A 20,787-nucleotide genomic window follows, 5' to 3' on the forward strand; every position below is an offset into this window, starting at 1 on the left:
GTTAGAAATGGGCTAGTCCCACTTTTCCTGGGTGGGCGTGGAGGTGGAGGTAGGGACAGCTAAGAGACATGTTTTAAAATAAAACTTCTATTTGCAATTAATTTAAAATAGGAACACTCATAGAAAAGAATGAATGATTACCTTTCCTTTCAAAACACACATTAACATTACCCCTTAATCCTATCAATAGAATATAAATAATATCAGCTATTTATTTCAAAAAATAGGTTTCTGTGCTTTTTAGATATAAAGCATGCATGTTTTTTAGAGAAATCAAGCCCAGAAAATCTGAAAGTAACCTCAAGTTAGTATTCTAATAGAAATACTTGATTAATAAGGACAGAATGAAATACGATTTGAATTTCTCATTCCTCCTTTCATGTGTTTATTCTGTGCTTATTAACTTGGAAGAATTGGGAGGGGGCAATGTGATTTAATTGTAACATAAAAATAACCCACCAAACCAAGAGATGCAACAAATGAGATAATCTTTTATGGACTTTTTTTTTTCACTTATACTGTAGAGCTTCCCTGGGAGAAACTGAACTCTATAGGAGTTATATGACTTTAATAAATAAGTATGAAAACCAAATAAAGTCTTAATGGCAACCTGAAATATTGATATATTGCTAGTCCCTGAAGCAGCAATTTTCAGAGCAAGCGCAGAGCTGGTATATTGCACTGTGAACTTAAGGGTATAACGATACTTCATTTTAATGCCTTTACCCTATCCTTTGGTCTTTTGAAGGACTTCATATCCGATTCTGCCAAAAAATTTGGCCTTTGAAATTTATTTCTAAAATTGAGCATAATATATTGTCCCATAGTTTAATCTTATCCAAATGTAAGAAAGAATATCAGTTTAGGAAACATTTCCCTTCTTGTTAAATACCTAAATCTGAGCTCAGTCATCTCTTTATCCAGTTTTCACTGAGTCACAAATAAATTAGGCATTTGCTGATGTGTAAAATGGGAGAGAACTGCAAACGTTCAAAGGAAAAACATTAATATTAGTATCAGACCATTAGTGCCATTCAGATGTTTTGATATTCTGTGGATGCATCTAAATTTTACTGTTTTACCTTCTAGTGGATTTCCACTTACTTAGGAAAGAATGTGACAAAACAAGAATATAATGGGTAGGTTTTATCGCTGCTTTTTAAAAGTGCTTGCCAAATCACATATAGATTTCTGTAACAGTAAAATACAGCAGAGCCTTTTAAACTCAAGTATATACAACAAATAATAGGTACAACATACATTATTGAATAAGAGGTTGAAAATAGCAAGTTCATCTTCAACCCTGAAAACAATAACTCAGCGTACATGGTGTACTGCTGGTGAAAAGTGGTATATATATCACTCAGTGGGACGAGCACAGGCTGGGAATTAGGAAGCCAAGGTTGAAATCTCAGTTCTACCAGTTTCTGGCTGAGCAACTTGAACAAGTCATTTAGCCTCTCTGAGCTTCGTTGTCTTTGTGAAAAGAAGACACTGGGGTAGGTTGTTACTAACAGCCATTTCCAGCTGGACCTGTGACTTCCGTGTACACAGAATATGAGGCACATCAACATTATTTTTAGATAATGAAGCTCTGCTGACTTTTATACTTTTAAAATATTATGTAAGAGTTCTTCCAGTTCTAGACAAGTTGAATAAATATGTTTTATTCCTCACAATAATGATAACAAAAGACCCTGGGCAGAATATATACATCAATTATCAAAAGACTGAAAGTTGGGTAAAAGAAGGAAGGCTGATTAGGGACCTCAGGACTCAAGGAACCCAGAAGCGAGTTGCCTGGTGGTATTTTGGATTTTGGGGTTTTTTGAAACTCCTGTGTATCCCAGCCTGAGCATTAAAGATACCCACAACCCATAAATGCCAATAGGTACAGACAAATCCCAAGAAAAGCTGGCTCTTCCTAGCCAAAGCCCTGGGAAAAGGGCACCCAAGCCGGACAGAAGTCTTTTAGCCGTATCTACCATTCTCCAGGTGAACACCATGATAAAGCCACATTGCTACCCCTACCCACGGACTTCTGCTGGATGCTGCAGCAGAAGGCTGTGGGTAGAACCCTATTTTCCATCCCACTCTGCAGTAACAAGGTTGCACTTCTCTCCTGTGAGTCTGTGAGTAGAGCCCTGTCTTCCATCACCATCTTGCAGGAAGAAAGTGGAACCCCTCCCTGGCTGAGACTGTGGGTGGAACCCTGACTTTCATTCCCCCCCCCCCCGCCTATAGTAGAAGCAGCACCCACTCAGCCCAAGTCTACGGGCAGAGAGCCCTGTCTTCATCCCTGACCTGCAGTAATGAGGCAGCTGAGACCATGATCGGAACTCTCTTCCGTGCCCACCCTGCAGTTCCATGCAGCACAGCACTCCTCCCCAACCAGGTTTGTGACTTCCATCCCTACCCTGCAATAATAACTAGGACATGGCCCTCTTCCCTCCCCAGAATGTAGGGTAGAGTCCTGCCATAAGATACATGTTTGGTAGGCAAAATAGCACTGCAGTAGCATTACGAAGGCTTTGTTACCTAGTTTGACATTTGAAACACAGCCTATGAAAGTATGCCAGGATTTGCATTCTAAATCTAAACAGGTTAACTACCTGCTAAAGTTGAAAATTTCAGTAGGAACCAGAGTCTTATAACACTCAAAATATCCAGGATGCAGTTCAAAATTACATTTCATACCAAGTACCAGGAAAATCTCAACTCAGATGAAAAAAGATAATCAACAGTCGCCAATAATGAGATGACAGAGATGTTGGAATTATCAGACAAGGAAAGCAGCTATCATAAAAACGTTCCAAGAAGCAATTAGAAACACTCTTGAAACAAATGAAAAAATAGGAAATATCAGAAAAGAAATAAAGATATAAGAAAGAACTAAATGTAAATTTTAGAACTGAAAATTTTATTAACAAATAAACCCACGGGATGGGCTCAATGGTAGATACAATATGTCAGAGGAAGGAATCTGTGAAGCTGAAGATAGATCAGTAGATATTATCCAATTCAAATGAGAGCAAAAATAGATTTTTAAAAGTGAACTGAGCTTCAGAGACCTGTAGAACAGAAGATTTAGCATTTGTGTTGTTGGAGTCCCGGAAGAGGATAAAGAGTGAGAGGGTGGAAGATATTTGAAAAACTGGTGGCTGAAGACTCCCCAGATTTGGTGAAAGCAGTCAGAGAAAAATGATGTACCTATTTGGAGGTATGTTTATGTAAATGAAGTGTATAAAGAACAGTGTAGATGAGGAAGCAGCTATAACCCCAGCATCCAAGTCCTTTTCAGGACCTGGCATTCACATCTGACGAACACAGAATTGGCCTAGAAGTCAGCTTAGCTCCTGACCTTAAGCTGATTATGACAATGCCTTACAGTGAACCCTGGGGCACTACCTAGGAAAGGCCTCTCAAAATGTTTCATTCTTCTAAATAATAACAGAGTCATGGTAAACAATTACAATTTACTATGTGTAAGCATTTTACGTGTATTAATATGAAAGCCTCACATTAACATAATAATAGAACCTAATAATAGATCTAATATTAATGGATAAATACTATTATTATTCCCATTTTATATAACTGAGGCACAGAAAGTTTAAGTAACCCCCTCAAAATCACACAGCTAATAGATTCTAGATCTAACTCTAAATTACGGAAGTTATACAAAACATTAAAATTTCAGGGGAAATGAGGTCCTTTAAGTGGCCATTGCCATTGAGTTCCCTTATGATTGAATCAGAAATCTTATTTATATCTAATATAGAATAAAGAGGAATTTGGGGTTCAGGTTATGTATTCATTTGGACATCATTTAACTACACAGAACAGTGTTGGGTCATTTGTTCAGATGGTACAGATTCAGCTCCTTGCCCTGGCAGCCTTTACGTATTCAAAGAAGCACCTGTTCTTCTTTAGTGATGACGATGTTTGGACACTATTAGCATGGGCTGTGCCATCGCCAGTGCTGTTCACTTACACACACATGTTCAAAGACTCAGCTTCCCTCGACACCTAGCCTGTTTTTGCACATGGGAGGTGCTCAGTACACATGACTTCTTCCCTTAGTGTCACCACAAGCCTTAAGTTCTTTTTTCAAGTTGGTAATATCTACATATTTAATGAAAGAACAATTCTATTTATAAGTTGTGGCTAATTTTCCTTGTCTTTGTTAACTGTTACTGCCATATATATAACTAGATTTCAGCTTTACCAAAAGTCATAATAATGATGATGATCATCGGTATTTGTCTAACATTTTATAATATGCAAATCACCTCGAATGCATTGGCTTATTAATTCTCATAACAATTCTGTGAGGTAAGTGTTATGCTCCTGTTTCTGCCCAAACAGCAAGCAAAACTGAAGCTTGCCCAAGGACCACAGACAGTGGTCGTGGGACTGTATGGTTTTCAAATCCATTAAGACCTGGCTATAAATTGTGTGTACCTCAGTTGGATTGGATTTATGGGAGGTCAGCATCAAGTTTTCATGAACTTAAAAACAAACGGGTAATATTTTAAACAGACATAAAGGTGACATTTATTTTTAGTTAAATGATTCAGGTATGGTCCATGTCTCTTAGGTCCAATTTAGCAAAATATTTGTATCCCTCTCTATTTCTTCTAAAATGCCATTGTGCTCTTCTTGTTGAAAATAAAATACCTCAAAATATTAACTAGAAAATATTTGGGCTCTGGCATCTTAGAAGCTATAACCCAATAAAATGGCAAAGCAAAGGAACAACTTCAGTAGAGGCAATATGGTATAGGTGTTAAAATCGTGGACTCTACAATCTTTGTAGCCTTGAATTTCAGCTCAAATGTACTAAATGCCATGGGTAAGTTACTTAACACGTACGTGCTTGGTTTCATCAGGTTTATGAAAGAGAAGAATAAAAGTACCTGGTTTATAGAGTTTTCTGTAAATAATGTAAAGCACTTGGAATAGTGCTTGGCATTAGTAAGCTGTTGATAATAGTAGTAACAAATAATAACTGTGGCTATTTTTAGCTACTAGATGTATTCTATATTCATTATCTTATACATATATATAAAGAGTTAGGAGTAGATACACATATGAGCAGCATCAACTTAAGAGGGCCCTGGGATACTCTTACTTTGGAGGTTCAATTCCACCTCATATCAGATTTATTAAAATGCAGTTATATCCACATTGAATATAATTTTTTATATAACTTTAAAGAAATGGAACTTTAAATTTTTAGTTGGCTAGTTGGTGTAATGTTACATTTTGTAGACATTTAATTGAACACTTAACTAATTTTGTTTGGCCTGGGTTGGTATTCTCCTGAGACCATACAGCAAGTAAATGACGGAACATGAGCTAGAATTCTAGTCTTCTAACTTAAAATCAGAATTTTCCTAAAGAATGAGAAGAATGTTTCCCCCACTCTGCAGGCTGGAAGCTAGTCCCCTTTTAAACCTAATTCAAGTTGGAGTGTCTTGCCAAAATAAACCTCCAGAATGCTCAAAATTCTGAAAATAATAATGAATTTTTCCTTTCTTTATTCTTTAGATTGTGGATTGAATGTTCATAAGCAGTGTTCCAAGATGGTCCCAAATGACTGCAAGCCAGACTTGAAACATGTCAAGAAGGTGTACAGTTGTGACCTGACAACACTCGTGAAAGCCCACATCACTAAGCGGCCCATGGTGGTGGACATGTGCATCAGGGAGATTGAATCTCGAGGTGAGGCGTTTCCAGCAAGGTTCAGAGCAGTCGTAACTCACTGCACAACCAAGTTTTCTTCTGCAAGTTTAGGGGGAATTATTTCAGATAACAAATGATCTGAAAGTCTGAAATCAGTTAACAGATAATTAACCAGCATGATTTCAAGGTACATTTAACCAGTTATAAGAAATATGCTTAAAATATATTTATGGTTGATGCTTCCTGTCTGTAAAAGTTGATATGTAGGTACCAATTCATTTCTCAGTTTTTATATTTTTTCTTAGGTCCAAAAAGCAAAGGTATAAATGCTCTGTTTAAAACTATCCTAGGCCAAAAAACCAAAAACCAGAACTGCATGCACCCTAATTATTCTTTGCCACTTGGGAAAAACTGCTATATGCCTATTAATATAGTTTATCTTAGTCTTCCATTATGTAAAAGAATTTATGGTGTAAAGGGGGTGATGAAATAATTTCCCTTAAGACCTAAGGTATTTGATCTAGTTAGACAAAATGATGAGCCAAATTACAGATATTCAAGTCACAGTAGGTCAGAATTAAAGAACTGTGAGTGAAATGGTTTTATTTTAGGAGAAAAGTGCGAAGAGGTTTCTAAACATATATATTTCATCATTCTTCCTGACACATTACTTCCCCAGCCTAAAGTATGAGAAGTTAAAATTTGAAGAAAAGGCATAATCCCAAAGAAACTAATTAGCTTCCCTGCTTTATTTCTACAGGTCTTAATTCTGAAGGACTGTACCGAGTCTCAGGATTTAGTGACCTAATTGAAGATGTCAAGATGGCTTTTGACAGAGGTGTGTTTTCCAGCAGGTTCATTAACTTAGGACAATAATTCTCTGCCAAAAAAGGCACAATTTCTTATGTTATTCTTTCCATTATTTTTCTAAATCATTAATGATTATTATGCCAAATGAAAAGACTTAGCTTATAATTTTTATTATTTTTTGTATTAGTTGTAAGTATTAAACTGTTAAATTTCAGGGTGAGAAATAAGCATAAAATTTAACTGTATTACCAACATTTGAGTATCCAAGCCTGGTCCACGTTCACCAAAATGTATACGTAGCAGTTAAATTTACCAAGAACCATGGAGAAAACAGTGGAGGTGGATGTAGGGGAGGGAATCTAAGTCATTGCAGATCTCAGATTTTCCAGGTTTGCGGTGGCCCACCTAACTCTGCCTGCCTTGCATGCCTCCCCGGCATCTCGTTATCAAAGTCTGAGCTCATGTCAGGGCAGGAATCTGAGAGGAACTGGGGACCTTCTGGCATCAGACCTCCCACTGTGGGAGGAAGGACCCAGCCAAAGAAGAGCTCAATGGGACTTCTTTTCTTTTAACTAACGTTTAAATTAAGGTTTGTTGCCATGGTTCTCCAATTTGTCTTTGTTTTGAGCACTGGAGTAGGTGGTACCAAGGAACTGTAAACTTGAATACAGGAAGTGAAACAGAATAGGAGTTGTGATTGTAAAGAGCCTCTTTCCTTTGCAAGTACAAATTTCTAGTTCCATTACACTCCCCTCCCATCACAGACTTCTTACAGCAAACAGAGACAGAAGACAAAATAAATGAGATATTATTACCAACCCAGTAGGAGGAAATCTAGGTCAGCCCACATATTTGATAAGATTGAAGAAAATGACATGAAGTAATGGCATCAGGAACAACCCTGAATCTATGCCAGATTGGATGTTAGGCATTTCTTTTTCTCTGAAAGGTAGCAACTGAGCATGTCCATTCCCAGCCACTGGCCATGGGAGATTTTCCATATAATCCCTCCTCTCCTGCCCCTGCCCATAGTTTCCTCTGTTATCTCTCATTCATACAGTTACATCTGTTATAACTGATGAGCCAACATTGACACCTTATTATTGACTAAAGTCAATAGTTTACATTAAAGTTCACTTTTTATGTTGTACAGTTCTGTGGTTTTTGGCAAATGCATAACATCATGTATCCACCATCACAGTGTCATACAGAACTTTCACTACCATAAAAATCTCTACGTTCTACCTGTTCTTTCCCTTCCTCCCCTGAACTCCTGGCAACCACTGATCTTTTTACTGACTCCATAGCTTTGCCGTTGCCATAATATCATATAGTTGGAATCATACAGTATGTAATTTTTTCAGGCCAGCTTCTTTTACTTGGCAACACGTATTTAAAGTTCCTCCGTGTCTTTTCATGGCTTGAGAGCTCATTTGTTTTTATCACTGAATAATATTCCTTTGTCTGGATGTACCACAGTTTCTCTGTTCACTAATTGAAAGACCATCTTGCTTCCATTTTTTTGGCAATTATGAATAAAGCTGCTGTAAACATTTGTGTGCAGGTTTTTGTGTGGACAAAAGTTTTCAGCTCCTTCGGGTAAATACCAAGGAGTGTGATTTCTGGATTATATGGTAAGCATTTGTTTAGCTTTGCAAGAACCTGTCTGTCTTCCGAAGTGGCAGTTCTACTTTGCATTCCCACCAGCAACCAAAGAGAGTTCCTGGGGCTCCACATCCTTGCCAGCATTTGGCGTTATCAATGTTCTGGATTCTAGCCATTCTAACAGCTGTGAAGGAAAGAAGTTGCTTTTTTTTTTTTTTTTGAATACATGTTTGTTTTTTTTTAACATCTTTATTGGAGTATAATTGTTTTACAATGGTGTGTTAGTTTCTGCTGTATAACAAAGTGAACCAGCTATACATATACATATATCCCCATATCCCCTCCCTCTTTTATTTATTTATTTTTTTTGCGGTATGCGGGCCTCTCACTGTTGTGGCCTCTCCTGTTGCGGAGCGCAGGCTCCAGACGCGCAGGCTCAGCGGCCATGGCTCACGGGCCCAGCCGCTCCGTGGCATGTGGGATCTTCCCAGACCGGGGCACGAACCCGTGTCCCCTGCATCGGCAGGCGGACTCTCAACCACTGTGCTACCAGGGAAGCCCTCCCCTCCCTCTTGCGTCTCCCTCCCACCCTCCCTATCCCATCCCTCTAGGTGGTCACAAAGCACCAAGCTGATCTCCCTGTGCTGTGCATCTGCTTCCCACTAGCTATCTATTTTACATTTGGTAGTGTATATTGATACAGCCACTATGGAGAACAGTATGGAGTTTCCTTAAAAAACTAAAAACAGAACTACCATACGACCCAGTAATCCCACTTCTGGGCATATACCCTGAGAAAACCATAATTCAAAAAGAGTCATGCACCACAATGTCATTGCAGCTCTGTTTACAATAGCCAGGACGTGGAAGCAACCTAAGTGTCCATCGACATATGAATGGATAAAGAAGATGGGGCACATATATACAGTGGAATATTACTCAGCCATAAAAAGAAATGAAATTGAGTTATTTGTAGTGAGGTGGATGGACCCAGATACTGTCATACAGAGTGAAGTAAGTCAGAAAGAGAAAAACAAATACTGTATGCTAACACATATATATGGAATCTAAAAAAAAAAAAAAAAAAAAAATGTTTCTGAAGAACCTAGGGGCAGGAGAGGAATAAAGACTCAGACGTAGAGAATGGACTTGAGGACACAGGGAGGGGGAAGGGTAAGCTGGGACAAAGTGAGAGAGTGGCATGGACATATATCACTACCAAATATAAGAGGCTGCTTTTTAATCATTAAAAATCTTTCATAAGCTAAATGGAATAAAAGAAAGCTAGTATAAGATCTAGCTCAGAGTAGACGCTAATTAAGTCTTTAGTAGATGAAAATTCAGCTGTTTTAACAAAGTACTAAGTGCAGGGGGAGGGCAGAAGGGGCCACCCTGAAAGAATGCCAGCTTTGCTTGAGAGTCATAAGGCCCAGCAACTCTAAAATTTCCTCTATTTTGTAATTTTTTCTCTTGTTATATCAACACTCTAAAGTTTTGTTTTGCTTTTTCACTTCTCACTACCTCTCCTACCCACAGGGCTCAGGCAAGATCTAACGTTAGGTCTGGGAACCTGGGGTGAATCAAAGGTGGCCTCTTGTGCTGGGTCTTTTTTAAGTTTGGAGGACCTCAGTTGTTATTTTTCACATTCTCTGTGTTTATTTTAAAAAGGAAAAAAAAGTAACCCCACATTATTCCCGTAGGAATTCTCAAGTACTCATGAAATTTAAAAATATTTCTGTTAACCTCAGTCATCTCCTACTTTTCCCCTCCATCATTAAACATGGAAAAATGAGTAACCTCAGAATATAAAATTCAAAAAAATAGATTGTCTTTCACAGAAAAATATATATTTGTTTCAGCACAGTGAATTTGATGTTACACTGAAGCATTGCTCATCTTTAAAAACAGTATACAAAAAAATGTTATTTGTTAAAAGTGCTATGAATCCAGATATTTACTTCTGTTTCTTTTAACATCCTTCAAAGATGGTGAGAAAGCAGATATTTCTGTGAACATGTATGAAGATATCAACATTATCACTGGTGCACTGAAACTGTACTTCAGAGATTTACCAATTCCACTCATCACATACGACGCCTACCCTAAGTTTATAGAGTCTGCCAGTAAGTATGAAGGCGTGCATTTGTAACCTGACAAATCGCCTCTTCTTGGTAATCACATCTCCTGTTTTTTCTGCTGAGTATCTTGAATGCATTTTATGAAATATTTCTCCCTGGCCTCTCTCCATGGCTAATACACTCACAAGAATTTTGAACTCTTCTCTAACATAGGTTGTTTATGACTTCTACCATCAGAAGCATCTTTGCAATGTATTTTCCAAAGTAAGGCTTATACCAGTTCTCCTAGATATGGACCAGTACTTTTGTAAAATAAGATAAAAATAACTAGAGAAATAAAATTGAAAAAACAAGACCAACTATTTGTTATTAGATTCAGCAAGTGTGAAAATTACTCTGTCAGAATGCTATAAAATATATAAATTCTTACTCTCAATTTCTGTCCTTATCCTGTGACAGGCCATTAATAAGCAGTTTGCAAACTGGCACGGGTTCATAGATTATACTTTAAGGAGCACTATTTTAGATCAAAAAGTTATTTTTTAAGTTTTAGTTAAGATGAAAATGAGAAAAAACAAAGGCTCATTTGCCAAATTTTATTTATGGGGCAAAAATCCTACCTGTAACTTACACTTGTTTTTTTAAAGAAGGGAATTCTTAACAGATTTTAAGTGTTGGCATTACCATTTTTTAGAAAAGATAGGCTATTTCTGTCATTTACTTTTCTCTCTTAAAAACCATATGCTGTGTTAATCTTTAAATAATAACATCACTTCCTGAGTAACTCTGATTTGCTTTCTGATTATGAAATTTCACAAGTACAAACTTGCTTTGTTCTAACTTTCAGTTTCTCCTTCAGAGCTTGTGTTGAGAATTTTTGTGGTTAGTTCCATGGAGCCCTGATTTCTCGCACGTCAGCTCAAGCTCTCACGTAGAGAACAGCTGTGAGAATTACACTGGTTTTTACAAACGTTCATGTTAGAAGCCTGAAAAGACTCTAGATCTCTTCCATGGGAATTGGGGATTCAGGGCAGATCATGAAAATTTTCTCAGGGAGCTTACGGGTTCTTCTTTGGTGGGGCAGAGGTTTCCTCCCCAGAGAGATAAGTCAGATCGCCACTAACCTGGAAGGCACTTGACATACACCTGTATCGCAAAGGGCTGCTCAGACCTCAGTTTGCTCTGACCCCCGGCACAACTCTGGGGGCTCCATTGGATGGTGTTCCTGCCCCCTGTTGCTTGCTAGTAAAATTGAAACTCAGCTCTGTGGCTACCCCAAGGGCATCCGATTAGCACAGGACAGAGCCAGGATTCAAACCCCGGGTATGAACGCTACACAACCCCTTTATCTACTTAGAAGAAAAATCTAAGCACTCCTTACGGATTTTAAGGCCTTTTGCCCCACACCCCCAAACTACCTCACCTTCTTTCCCCACACCCACCTGAGTTGCTGAGGACAATCTCCCCTCTTTATTATTCTTCCAAAGCATTTGTCACTGTTCTTGGGTTTGTGTCTGAAACAGCCCTCCGGTGTGAAATCAGCAAGCCCCCTTATGTCACCCCTCAGAGAGCTCTTGAAAGCACATCATAAGAAAGAAACTTTCCTAAATCAAGGTAGAAATTCCGTTTCCTTCTAATATAAAACTGTTTTGATGTGTGACATCAAAAACCCTGGCATAATACTTACACACAATATAAACGTTTACTGTACGTGTTTGATACTGATATCAAAAAGTTTGCGGAACACTGTGTCCTTGTAACATGTCTTTCCTAGTAGTAGAGTCTGTTTTATTCTTTAGATGCATAGATATAGCCATTCTCTTATCTGTATAAGCAGATAAGGAAGATGAGTGAAGCTAAGATTTATAGAGCATATACTAGGTGTCAGGAATGGTGCTAGGCACTTTACACCCATGATGTTGTTTTAGAAGAAATGAGATGTTACAGGTATAAGTAAATTGTCCAGGGACACATGGTGAGAGGAGGTGGCCCTGGCATTCAAACCCATATCTGTCAAAGCCGTGCTGTCTCCACTCTACACATAGCCTGGCTCGCCTGATGGAACAGGGTACAAAAGGCTTCAACGGAGGAGGAAGATAGGAGGGGAGGGGCGGAACCCTTTCCAAACAAAGGACAGGGCTAGCTCACCCCTCCCGATGAGCTTTTTGTATCTCAGAACTTTTTTGTATCTCAGCCACTAAAACAACTGGGGCCGTGTTTTTCAGGTCTCAGGTGTCTGGCATTTATTAGCAGCCCTTGCCAACAAAAAAATCAGAGTTTGTGTTAAAGCTTTCTCCTGCAAAAGCTGTTTGAGCTCTGCTCGTGCAGCCTCCCTTGGAGAAGCTGCTGGGTGAAAGCTGGAAGGGAGTGGTGGCAGGAAATGAAGAAAAGGATTCTAAGGGTGGAGGAGGCCAGGGCAACCCAACCAAAATCTTGAAGAGCTTCGTGATCCCCTGGAAACTCACTTATGAACCACCTAGAAGCCTTGGTCTACCCAGCACTTCTTCCTCATTCCCTCTCCCCAGTGAAGAAATCGGTGCCCTACAGTACAAAGGCCCAGAAGACAGATGCTTCTCACAGGCCGTGCTCAATAACCCCGCGTGCACGGAGGCTTCCCAACCACCGTGGAAACAGCACTGCCACAGTTGAGCTCCTGGTCAGGCTGAATGGAGAAACCTTCCTCTGGCCAAGGAGTCTAAGAGCTCTTTCCAGAAGATCTTAGAAGCTACATGACTCAGTCAGTGTGTAACCTTGAGCGAGTCAGATCAACTCAGAGAGAAAACCCAGAGTTCTTTGTCCTCAGCAACTTAAAATGTCCTGAAGAGAAGCCTGGTATCTTGCCGCGTTTCCCCTCAGCTCTGCCACTGATTCACCCCTTTTGCTTGCCTAAGTTTTATTCTTTTTGTATTTGAGTTTCTCTGTAAAGAATTAGACACTACATTCTTTCAAAGAGCTTGTAACTAGATCTGATGCAGATTCGGAGCGCTCATTTCCTGCCCTCACAACGTCCACATCCCCAAATCCTCCAGACCTTCCCTGGACCTCGCAGCCATAGGCCGCCTTTCTCCCCTGGATTCCCATTGCGCTGGCTGGCCTTCTTTCACAGCCTTGTTCCTTCCTGCCAAAGTTATAGCCATGTCTGGTCTTCCCTAGTAGACTGTAACTTCCTCAGAGGCAGGGGTCCTCTCCTGTTTGTTTTCCCTCAGTGCCCAGTCACGTAATAGTTGCTCAAAAATATTTGTTGAGTCAACATAATTTTATATTAAGAACCGTAGAATCTTAGCGTTTTTAGCTACTCTGAGGGGTCACATAACTAGACTTTCTTCTACAACAAATTCTTTTTTAAATACCCTGTAACTGCAAGGTCACTGCTTCTCTAGGCGGCCCGTCCGCTGGTAGACAGATGTCCACTGACAGATGCGCAGGGAAATCTGCCTGCTTTTAACTCCCTCCCATTGGCGGTAGTGCCAGTGTCACCCTCTCCCCCATGCAAGCCTTTCGTATACTTGAACAACTGATGGTGGCCATTCATCTCAGAGTACCTTCCACTGTGTCTGTCTCGCTCTTAAATTATGCTGTGGTTTTCTTAAGGCTAAAGATTTGTGTTCTCTGAAGAATTGATCATGGGCAAGACTCTTCTAAGTGGGGAAAAAGGAGAAATGAATTCCAGGGAAGAATTTTTGTCAACTTAACATCCATATATTCAAATGCATTTTGTCATATGTTCCCAAATTTATAGCTCCAGTCTGGACCTCTCCCTAAACCCCAGATCAGTCCACAGTCGGTATGTTCACTTGGATGCCTGAAGGACATCTCAGACAGAACTCTTGACCTTCCCCCCAGACCTCCTCCGTCCGTGATCTTCCCCATCTCAGTTGATTGAGGCTCCATCCTTCCAATTGCCTAAGCCCAAACCTTGGCTCATTCTTGATTATTCTCTTTTTCATACATCCCTCATCAAGAAACCCTCTGGACTCTACCCTCAAAATATACCCAGAATCCAGCAACTTCTTACCACCTTCACTGCCACCACCTGGTCTAAACTAGCGTCATTCCTCACCTGGATTTTTGTAATCACGACCAGAGTGGTCTTTCTGTTTTCACTCTTGCCCTTCCGTAGCCTGTTTCCCACGTAGCAGCCAGAGGAGCAATACTGTGAAAAGTGTACGTCAGATCCTGACCCTCCCTCATGCAGAACCTTCCCATTTCTCTCCGTAAATGCCGTGTTCTTAGACTAGCCCACAGCACCTGCCGTGATAAAGTGCCCTGTTACCTCTCTGACCTCACCCCCATCTGCTCCTCTCTGCTCAGCTTCCTGCAGCCACACTTGTCTCCTCGCTTCTCCTCAGACATGACAGGCACACCCTCCCCTCGGAACCATGGCTCAGATGTCCCTCTGCCTGGAACCATCTTCACCCAGATCTCCATGGGTTGCATTCCCTCCCTCCCTCAAAGTCTGTACACGAGACTTTCATTCTCATTAAGGCCTATCCTGACCATCCCATGTAATACTGCACGCTCGCAGCCCTCTCAGTGTTTCTTACCCTGCTGTTTTCTGCGTAGCGCTCATTCTAATCTAGTATAAACTGTAAGATAGAATATTTATTGTCTATTGCCTCCAGTAGAAAGCTCTCTGTGAACAGGGAATTTTGTTTCTTTGCTAGGCCACCTACACTGTCCTTAATTTCACACTATCTCAAGAGTCTCCTTATAAAGATTAACTATAGAAGTGAAAAGGAGACTAAGTTACTCTTTTTTTCAATTTCCAGAATACTGTAGTTTCAAATTAATTAGTCCAATCATAAAAACTATAGCTAAGTAAAAAATAAATAGTTTTCTATAGTAAATGGAATTTTCTTCTGTTCATTCTAGAAAGTAAATGATTGGATTTCAGTATCTGAGATATTATTGCTGTGATGAATTGGCACTTCGAACCTTAATGCCCCATGGTTCAAAGACTATGCATTATTTATCATAGCAGAAGGCAAACAATACATTCTTTATTGCTAAGAAATGAACCAAGAACTCTGGGGAAGCTTTGGGCAGAAACTGTAAAATGGCCAAAGTTTCTTTGAATTAGAAAGCTTCGGTCACTGTTCACATTCTGAAATTTATCACATCTGCTCTGCCAATGCTAGGAACTTTTCACTTTCATCTTATATCAGTTTTTACCTGACTCCAGTACATTGCCGTTGAGTTGGTTTGTTTTATAAATTAGAAAGAGTAGGATTCTTGGTAATGTTGTATTCTGGTCAGATATGGCCTTCCAGCATCTCAAGGCTGCTAACCAACACTTAAAGGCAATTGCCCTGAAGCCCAGCGTTTAAAGGCACCCCATCTTCTTGACGTTTGGGTAGAAGCAGGAATGTGCTATGGTCCTCTTTTTGAGAGCATGAAATTCCGAAGATGTCTATTGTTTCTGAATATGTAAGTGATTGATGAATTAAACGCAGTCTGTGACCTCAAAGGAATGTGGTTTTTTGGCCAAAACAGAACTAAAATATCCAAATGAAGATTGTCCCCCTCAAAGTTACACCTTTGTAAGAGTCACATTTATTTCAGGGGTCCTGTTGTCACTCAGAACGTTTGGAATTGCCTTCAAGGTCTGTACTGCATTCTTCTGAATATCTTCAGTAGAAGAATTGTGCTTTGAGCATAGAATTGCCCTTTTTATATAACAAAATAATTTAAAACTAAGTCTAATGAATAAAGGAAGTAAATATTGGATGATACACTTCTTGGTCTACAAAGAAAAAAGCATGAATATCAATTAATAAAACTTTGGCAGGGGTTGCAGTGGGCACTGGGCTAGCATCGCTTGTATACCATTGCTGAAAGGAGATTTTCAAAATATTCTGAACAGTGCAACATTGTTTCAGTATGTCTGTAATGTTCTAAGATGACCTTATTTGAATATATGTTTTTATCCTTGCATATGTTATTATGTGTCTGAATTTTTTATAGTTACATCCTATACATCCAATGTCCAATTTTCATATTTATCAGACTTTAGGACCCTCAAGTGAAAACACTAGGTGCTCTCCCCAAAAGTCCAAGTAAATGATATTGCCACATTGACACTAAACTTTTGGAAATCTGAGACTTGAACCTTAAAAATACTTTCCAAAGCTGTGGGCGAGGACCTGTGAGAAAGCACTTCTTGTCCGTTTTAGAAGATCACCACAAGAATAGAATTAAACGGGCCTTTTGTACCAGTTGTCTATTAAAGTTTCTCTCCTTGGTATTCATCTTGCTACCGTAGAAATTATGGACCCCGATGAGCAATTAGAAACCCTTCATGAAGCACTGAAACTGCTGCCGCCCGCTCACTGCGAAACCCTCCGGTATCTCATGGCGCATCTAAAGAGGCAAGTTCCCAACTCGGACGCTTATACTTGTACCACATCCACATGTTAAGAATCAAATGAAAGCAAAGGTGAAAGAAAGGACAAATGATCTATTGAATGAATGAATAAATACATAGGTATCTTGTCTTCTTGTGTAAAATTGCACACATTGAGAAGGAATGCTAAAAAAAATGTACTACAATACTGAGTGCAGACTTGACACCAACATAAATGTATCCGCAGTTCAAATATATGTTCCAAATATGTTAGAAATACCAATATTCTGCCAAGGACATGCATTAATTTTTGTGGAAAGGGAAAAGGTTGCAGCTGTAAAGACACTAGCGTTAGTGTAATAAAGCAACTTGCAAGGAAGCTCACTTGTGTCTTGCTCCAAAATAAGCACTTCAGACTTGGCATTTTAGATTATTGAATTAATGTTGCCAATATTGAAACCTGCTGTAAAAAGTGATGGAGTAAAATAAGGAGTAAAGAGAAGAATGGAAAATAAAATATTTCAGTTACTTCCGGTTGAATGTTTTAAAGTGATTGACGGTGATACGGCTTTATTTCCCCGCTTGGTCACCCTCCATCTCTCCCAGTTGAAGCAAGGTTTTTAAAATTATATGACCAAGTTTTAGTGGCTTTAGGATTTCCAACTATAGTACCAATCAGAAACCAAAAAACCCAGCAGAACTTGACATCTCTTTTGTATGCCTTTAGGTGCGAGTTACCCAGAAGTGAATATTTAACTCATGGTGCTTTTAAGGATTTACATGGTTTCCCTCCTTAAAAGCACCATGAGTTAAAACTTTTTTTCACATGCTTTACTTGTAAATTCAAGTTTGCTGTATATGTGGATGCAGTTAAGAACTAAACAAAGGAATAACTAAAACAAAGGAATAACTCTCAAATTATAGTCTCTGTGCCTTTTCTGTAGCAGTAAAAAGAATATAAATACACTCCCTGACGAGGTTGCTTAGCTTGAGCCATTTCCTATAATATGGCTACCACTCTCTCCCTAACTACTCAATAAACCATTCAACTTGGCAAAAATGCTCTATAGGAAACAAGCTCTCGCCAAAGTGGAGGGAGAGCTGATGGAATTATCAAGATGACCCCGTCCCTTCTCTGTTTACAAACACACCCCTGCAGCTCTAGGCTGTGGCAGGCGAATCCACAAATAGAACTGACTCCACGCAGGCCAGCACATCAACTCAGGCTTCAGCTCCAGTGATCGCCAGACGTTTAAATTATTTACTAACATCATTTATGTTAAGGAAAGTCAGTACTTTGAAGTTAAGGAGAAGTGCAGAGAAATAACCTAGCGAAAGAGCTGATCAGTGGGCACAAACCTTTACTGTGAATCTTTTGTTTTAGTGCTTCAGCACGCCAGAGACCCCCGTAGCCTACGTGAAGTCACCCTCCCTTCCTTGTATTTTTCAGAGTGACCCTTCACGAAAAGGAGAATCTGATGAACGCAGAGAACCTTGGGATTGTTTTCGGCCCAACCCTCATGAGATCTCCCGAACTAGACGCCATGGCTGCCCTGAACGATATACGATATCAGAGACTGGTGGTGGAGCTGCTTATCAAAAATGAAGACATTTTATTTTAAATTTTTAGTTTGAAGGAAAAAAGAAATGTTTTACTGATGAAGGAATGTTTTATAGTAATTTAATTGGCTCTTATAGCTGAATTATTTCTTGGTTAGAAGTTTGGGCATATAACCAGATTAAAATGAAGGAACTTCCCATTGTTTTCATAGCACTGCTCCGCTGTCCTTGTAAAACAGTGAACACATGCTTTCCAGTTCTAGTAGTCCTGGGTGTTTATCACGTTAAGAGAAACTCAAGCTAGTGCATGATTAGCCCCCTGTTTGGCAAGGGAACCCTACACAAAGGAGACACCAAGCCTGCGCCACCCCTTCGTCCTGGGTCGCCTGTGGTTGTAGTCCAGCATGTTTCACAGAGTAACTCTGTCGTGACTTTGCTTTTGGGTCCTGCGTCACTGGTTTCTGATGCTTCCATAAACATGCACACAAATGGAGAAACCAGCACCTCTGGCTGCCGCATCGCCATAGACTATAACATATGCCTGCTTTTCTCAAATGCTTTATTTCTGGTTTCTCTTAGTTCTTCTCTAGCATAGTACTTTCTTTCCAGCAAAAGCAAAATGTGTTTTCAGATTTGTTACTTTAGTAAATTATCTCTACCAATAAAAAAAGTACAACGCAGAGCGTTTTCTGTTAAATTATTATTGGTTTTCAGTTGTAATTTTGTGTTTTTATCTGGCATGCAGTTATTAATTTATTAAATTTGGCTTTCAGAAATCAAAAATATTGATAGCTCACTTTTTTCTCATGACTGAGAGTATTTGGAAAAATGTGTTTGGCCATTTATTTAATACTGAGTACACCCTCTCACCTCTTTTGTTTACTGTTGAAAGTTTTGCGTTGAGCTCCTAAAAAAATAATTTTAAACTGCTTAGAAACAGAATACCCGTTCATTGAATTTATTTTTCTTCTTGCATACTCTGGCAAAAATCTAGAATATTTTCTCAACTTCTTGGGGCAGTGGGGAGCGCAGGCAGGAGTTCCTTCTAGAGCCATCAGAAAAAGAAAAAGGGCTAACTAAAAAGAATTACTTTTAACGCTCGTGTTAAACTAAGCAACTAAGCCCGTGTGCCACAACTATTGAGCCTGCACTCTAGAGCCTGCAAGCCACAACTACTGAGCCCACATGCCACAACTACTGAAGCCTGCGCGCCTAGAGCCCGTGCTCCGCAACAAGAGAAGCCACTGCAGTGAGAAGCCTGTGCACCACAACAAAGAATAGCCCCGGCTCGAAGCAACTAAAGGAAGCCCGCATGCAGCAACGAAGACCCAACACAGCCAAAAATAAATAAATAAAATAGGTAAATTTATTTGGAAAAAAAAACTGAAAAAGTAATACAAGACACATTTCCATGTTTGCCATTTCGATCCTTAGTGCTTTCAAGACTGTCTCAAAGGGCTTCCCTGGTGGCACAGTAGTTGAGAGTCCGCCTGCCGATGCAGAGGACGCGAGTCCGTGCCCCAGTCCGGGAAGATCCCACATGCCGCGGAGCGGCTGGGCCGGTGAGCCATGGCCGCTGAGCCTGCGCGTCCGGAGCCTGTGCTCCGCAACAGGAGAGGCCACAGCAGTGAAAGGCCTGCGTGCCGCAGAAAAAAAAAAAAAAGACTGTCTCAAAGATAACGGAAACTGACAGAAATATGCAGTTTTTCCATATTTTTACCCTTAGGCTATAGTAGGAAGTTGATCGTATGTTTTATTAATGTCTATATTCAGAAAACTGTGTTGGTGCAGTTCATTACAGCTATCTCCTCAACCACAGTCGCCTATATGAAAAATGTCACTGCACTAAGCAACATGGGATATATAGATTAATAAAGTACAGAGATTTGTTTTATATAATATAGACATTTCCTTTAAAATGGAGGTCACTGAAAAGCACTAAACACTAAGGGGATGCTTTTGACTCATGAAACACATTTGTCAGGGAAATCTGATCACATGGGTCTGTCCCTGGGTTAGGTACATCTGTTGAACTACTGCTACGTGCTCAGGACTGAAGTTCATTTTGTACAAAGTCCTTTTGAAGGAGAATTCAGTTGCCTTATTAGAATATAATCACCGTAATTTCTTCCTGAAACTAACAGATATGGTTTTTAGAGCAGCTACTTACTGGAATTACAGGTGTATCTGTATTCCAGGAGCAGTGCCTGATCATAGTACATAAGAAGCAGATGTTCAGATAAAATTCTGAGTAAGTCTTCAGACAAGGTTACTATTTACCAGGTTTGTGAACAAGTGCACTGGGCATGTTTTTAAACAGATGGATGTGTAGTTCATTCCCCCAGGACGTGCGGATACAAATCACAGCTTCGTCATCTGTGAGCACCTTTGGACTGGCGGGTGACACTTCTTGAAATGAAGGGACATTTTTCAGTCACTTAGGGAGGCTCTTACTCAATAATTTACCAGAGTCTTTTATACATATCTTTCTAAGACTACTTGGAGATTTCTCAAATCGTGACCTTTTATAAAATGAGGCAGAGGCTTCAACTTCCATCCCATCAGGAGCGGGAGAAGGGACCAGTGAGCCGCTCCACCATCACCCACAGATTGGGCAGCCCTGCCGATCCTCCGCCCTGAACGCAAAGTCCATTTCTTCTCAACTCTCTGTATATAGTTTTAAGGAAATTATTGAGAAACGGA

At 39.8% G+C, this 20,787-nt stretch overlaps 1 protein-coding gene across 1 annotated transcript in view; it reads left to right on the top strand.

Annotated features, from left to right (window-relative positions):
* The window catches only part of CHN1 (chimerin 1), a 176,570-nt gene extending 157,716 nt beyond the window's left edge, over nt 1–18,854 (top strand). The window contains exons 9-13 of the mRNA XM_082658641.1: nt 5,554–5,727; nt 6,449–6,526; nt 10,089–10,226; nt 16,444–16,549; nt 17,975–18,854. Of these exons, the coding sequence (XP_082514767.1) occupies nt 5,554–5,727; nt 6,449–6,526; nt 10,089–10,226; nt 16,444–16,549; nt 17,975–18,146 (668 nt within the window). The 3' untranslated portion in view covers nt 18,147–18,854. The remainder of the gene's footprint in view (nt 1–5,553; nt 5,728–6,448; nt 6,527–10,088; nt 10,227–16,443; nt 16,550–17,974) is intronic.
* The last annotated feature ends 1,933 nt before the right edge of the window (nt 18,855–20,787 follow it).

Source organism: Grampus griseus (assembly GCF_964374135.1).
Source record: "Grampus griseus genome assembly, chromosome: 7".
In the NCBI taxonomy this organism is placed as follows: domain Eukaryota; kingdom Metazoa; phylum Chordata; class Mammalia; order Artiodactyla; family Delphinidae; genus Grampus; species Grampus griseus.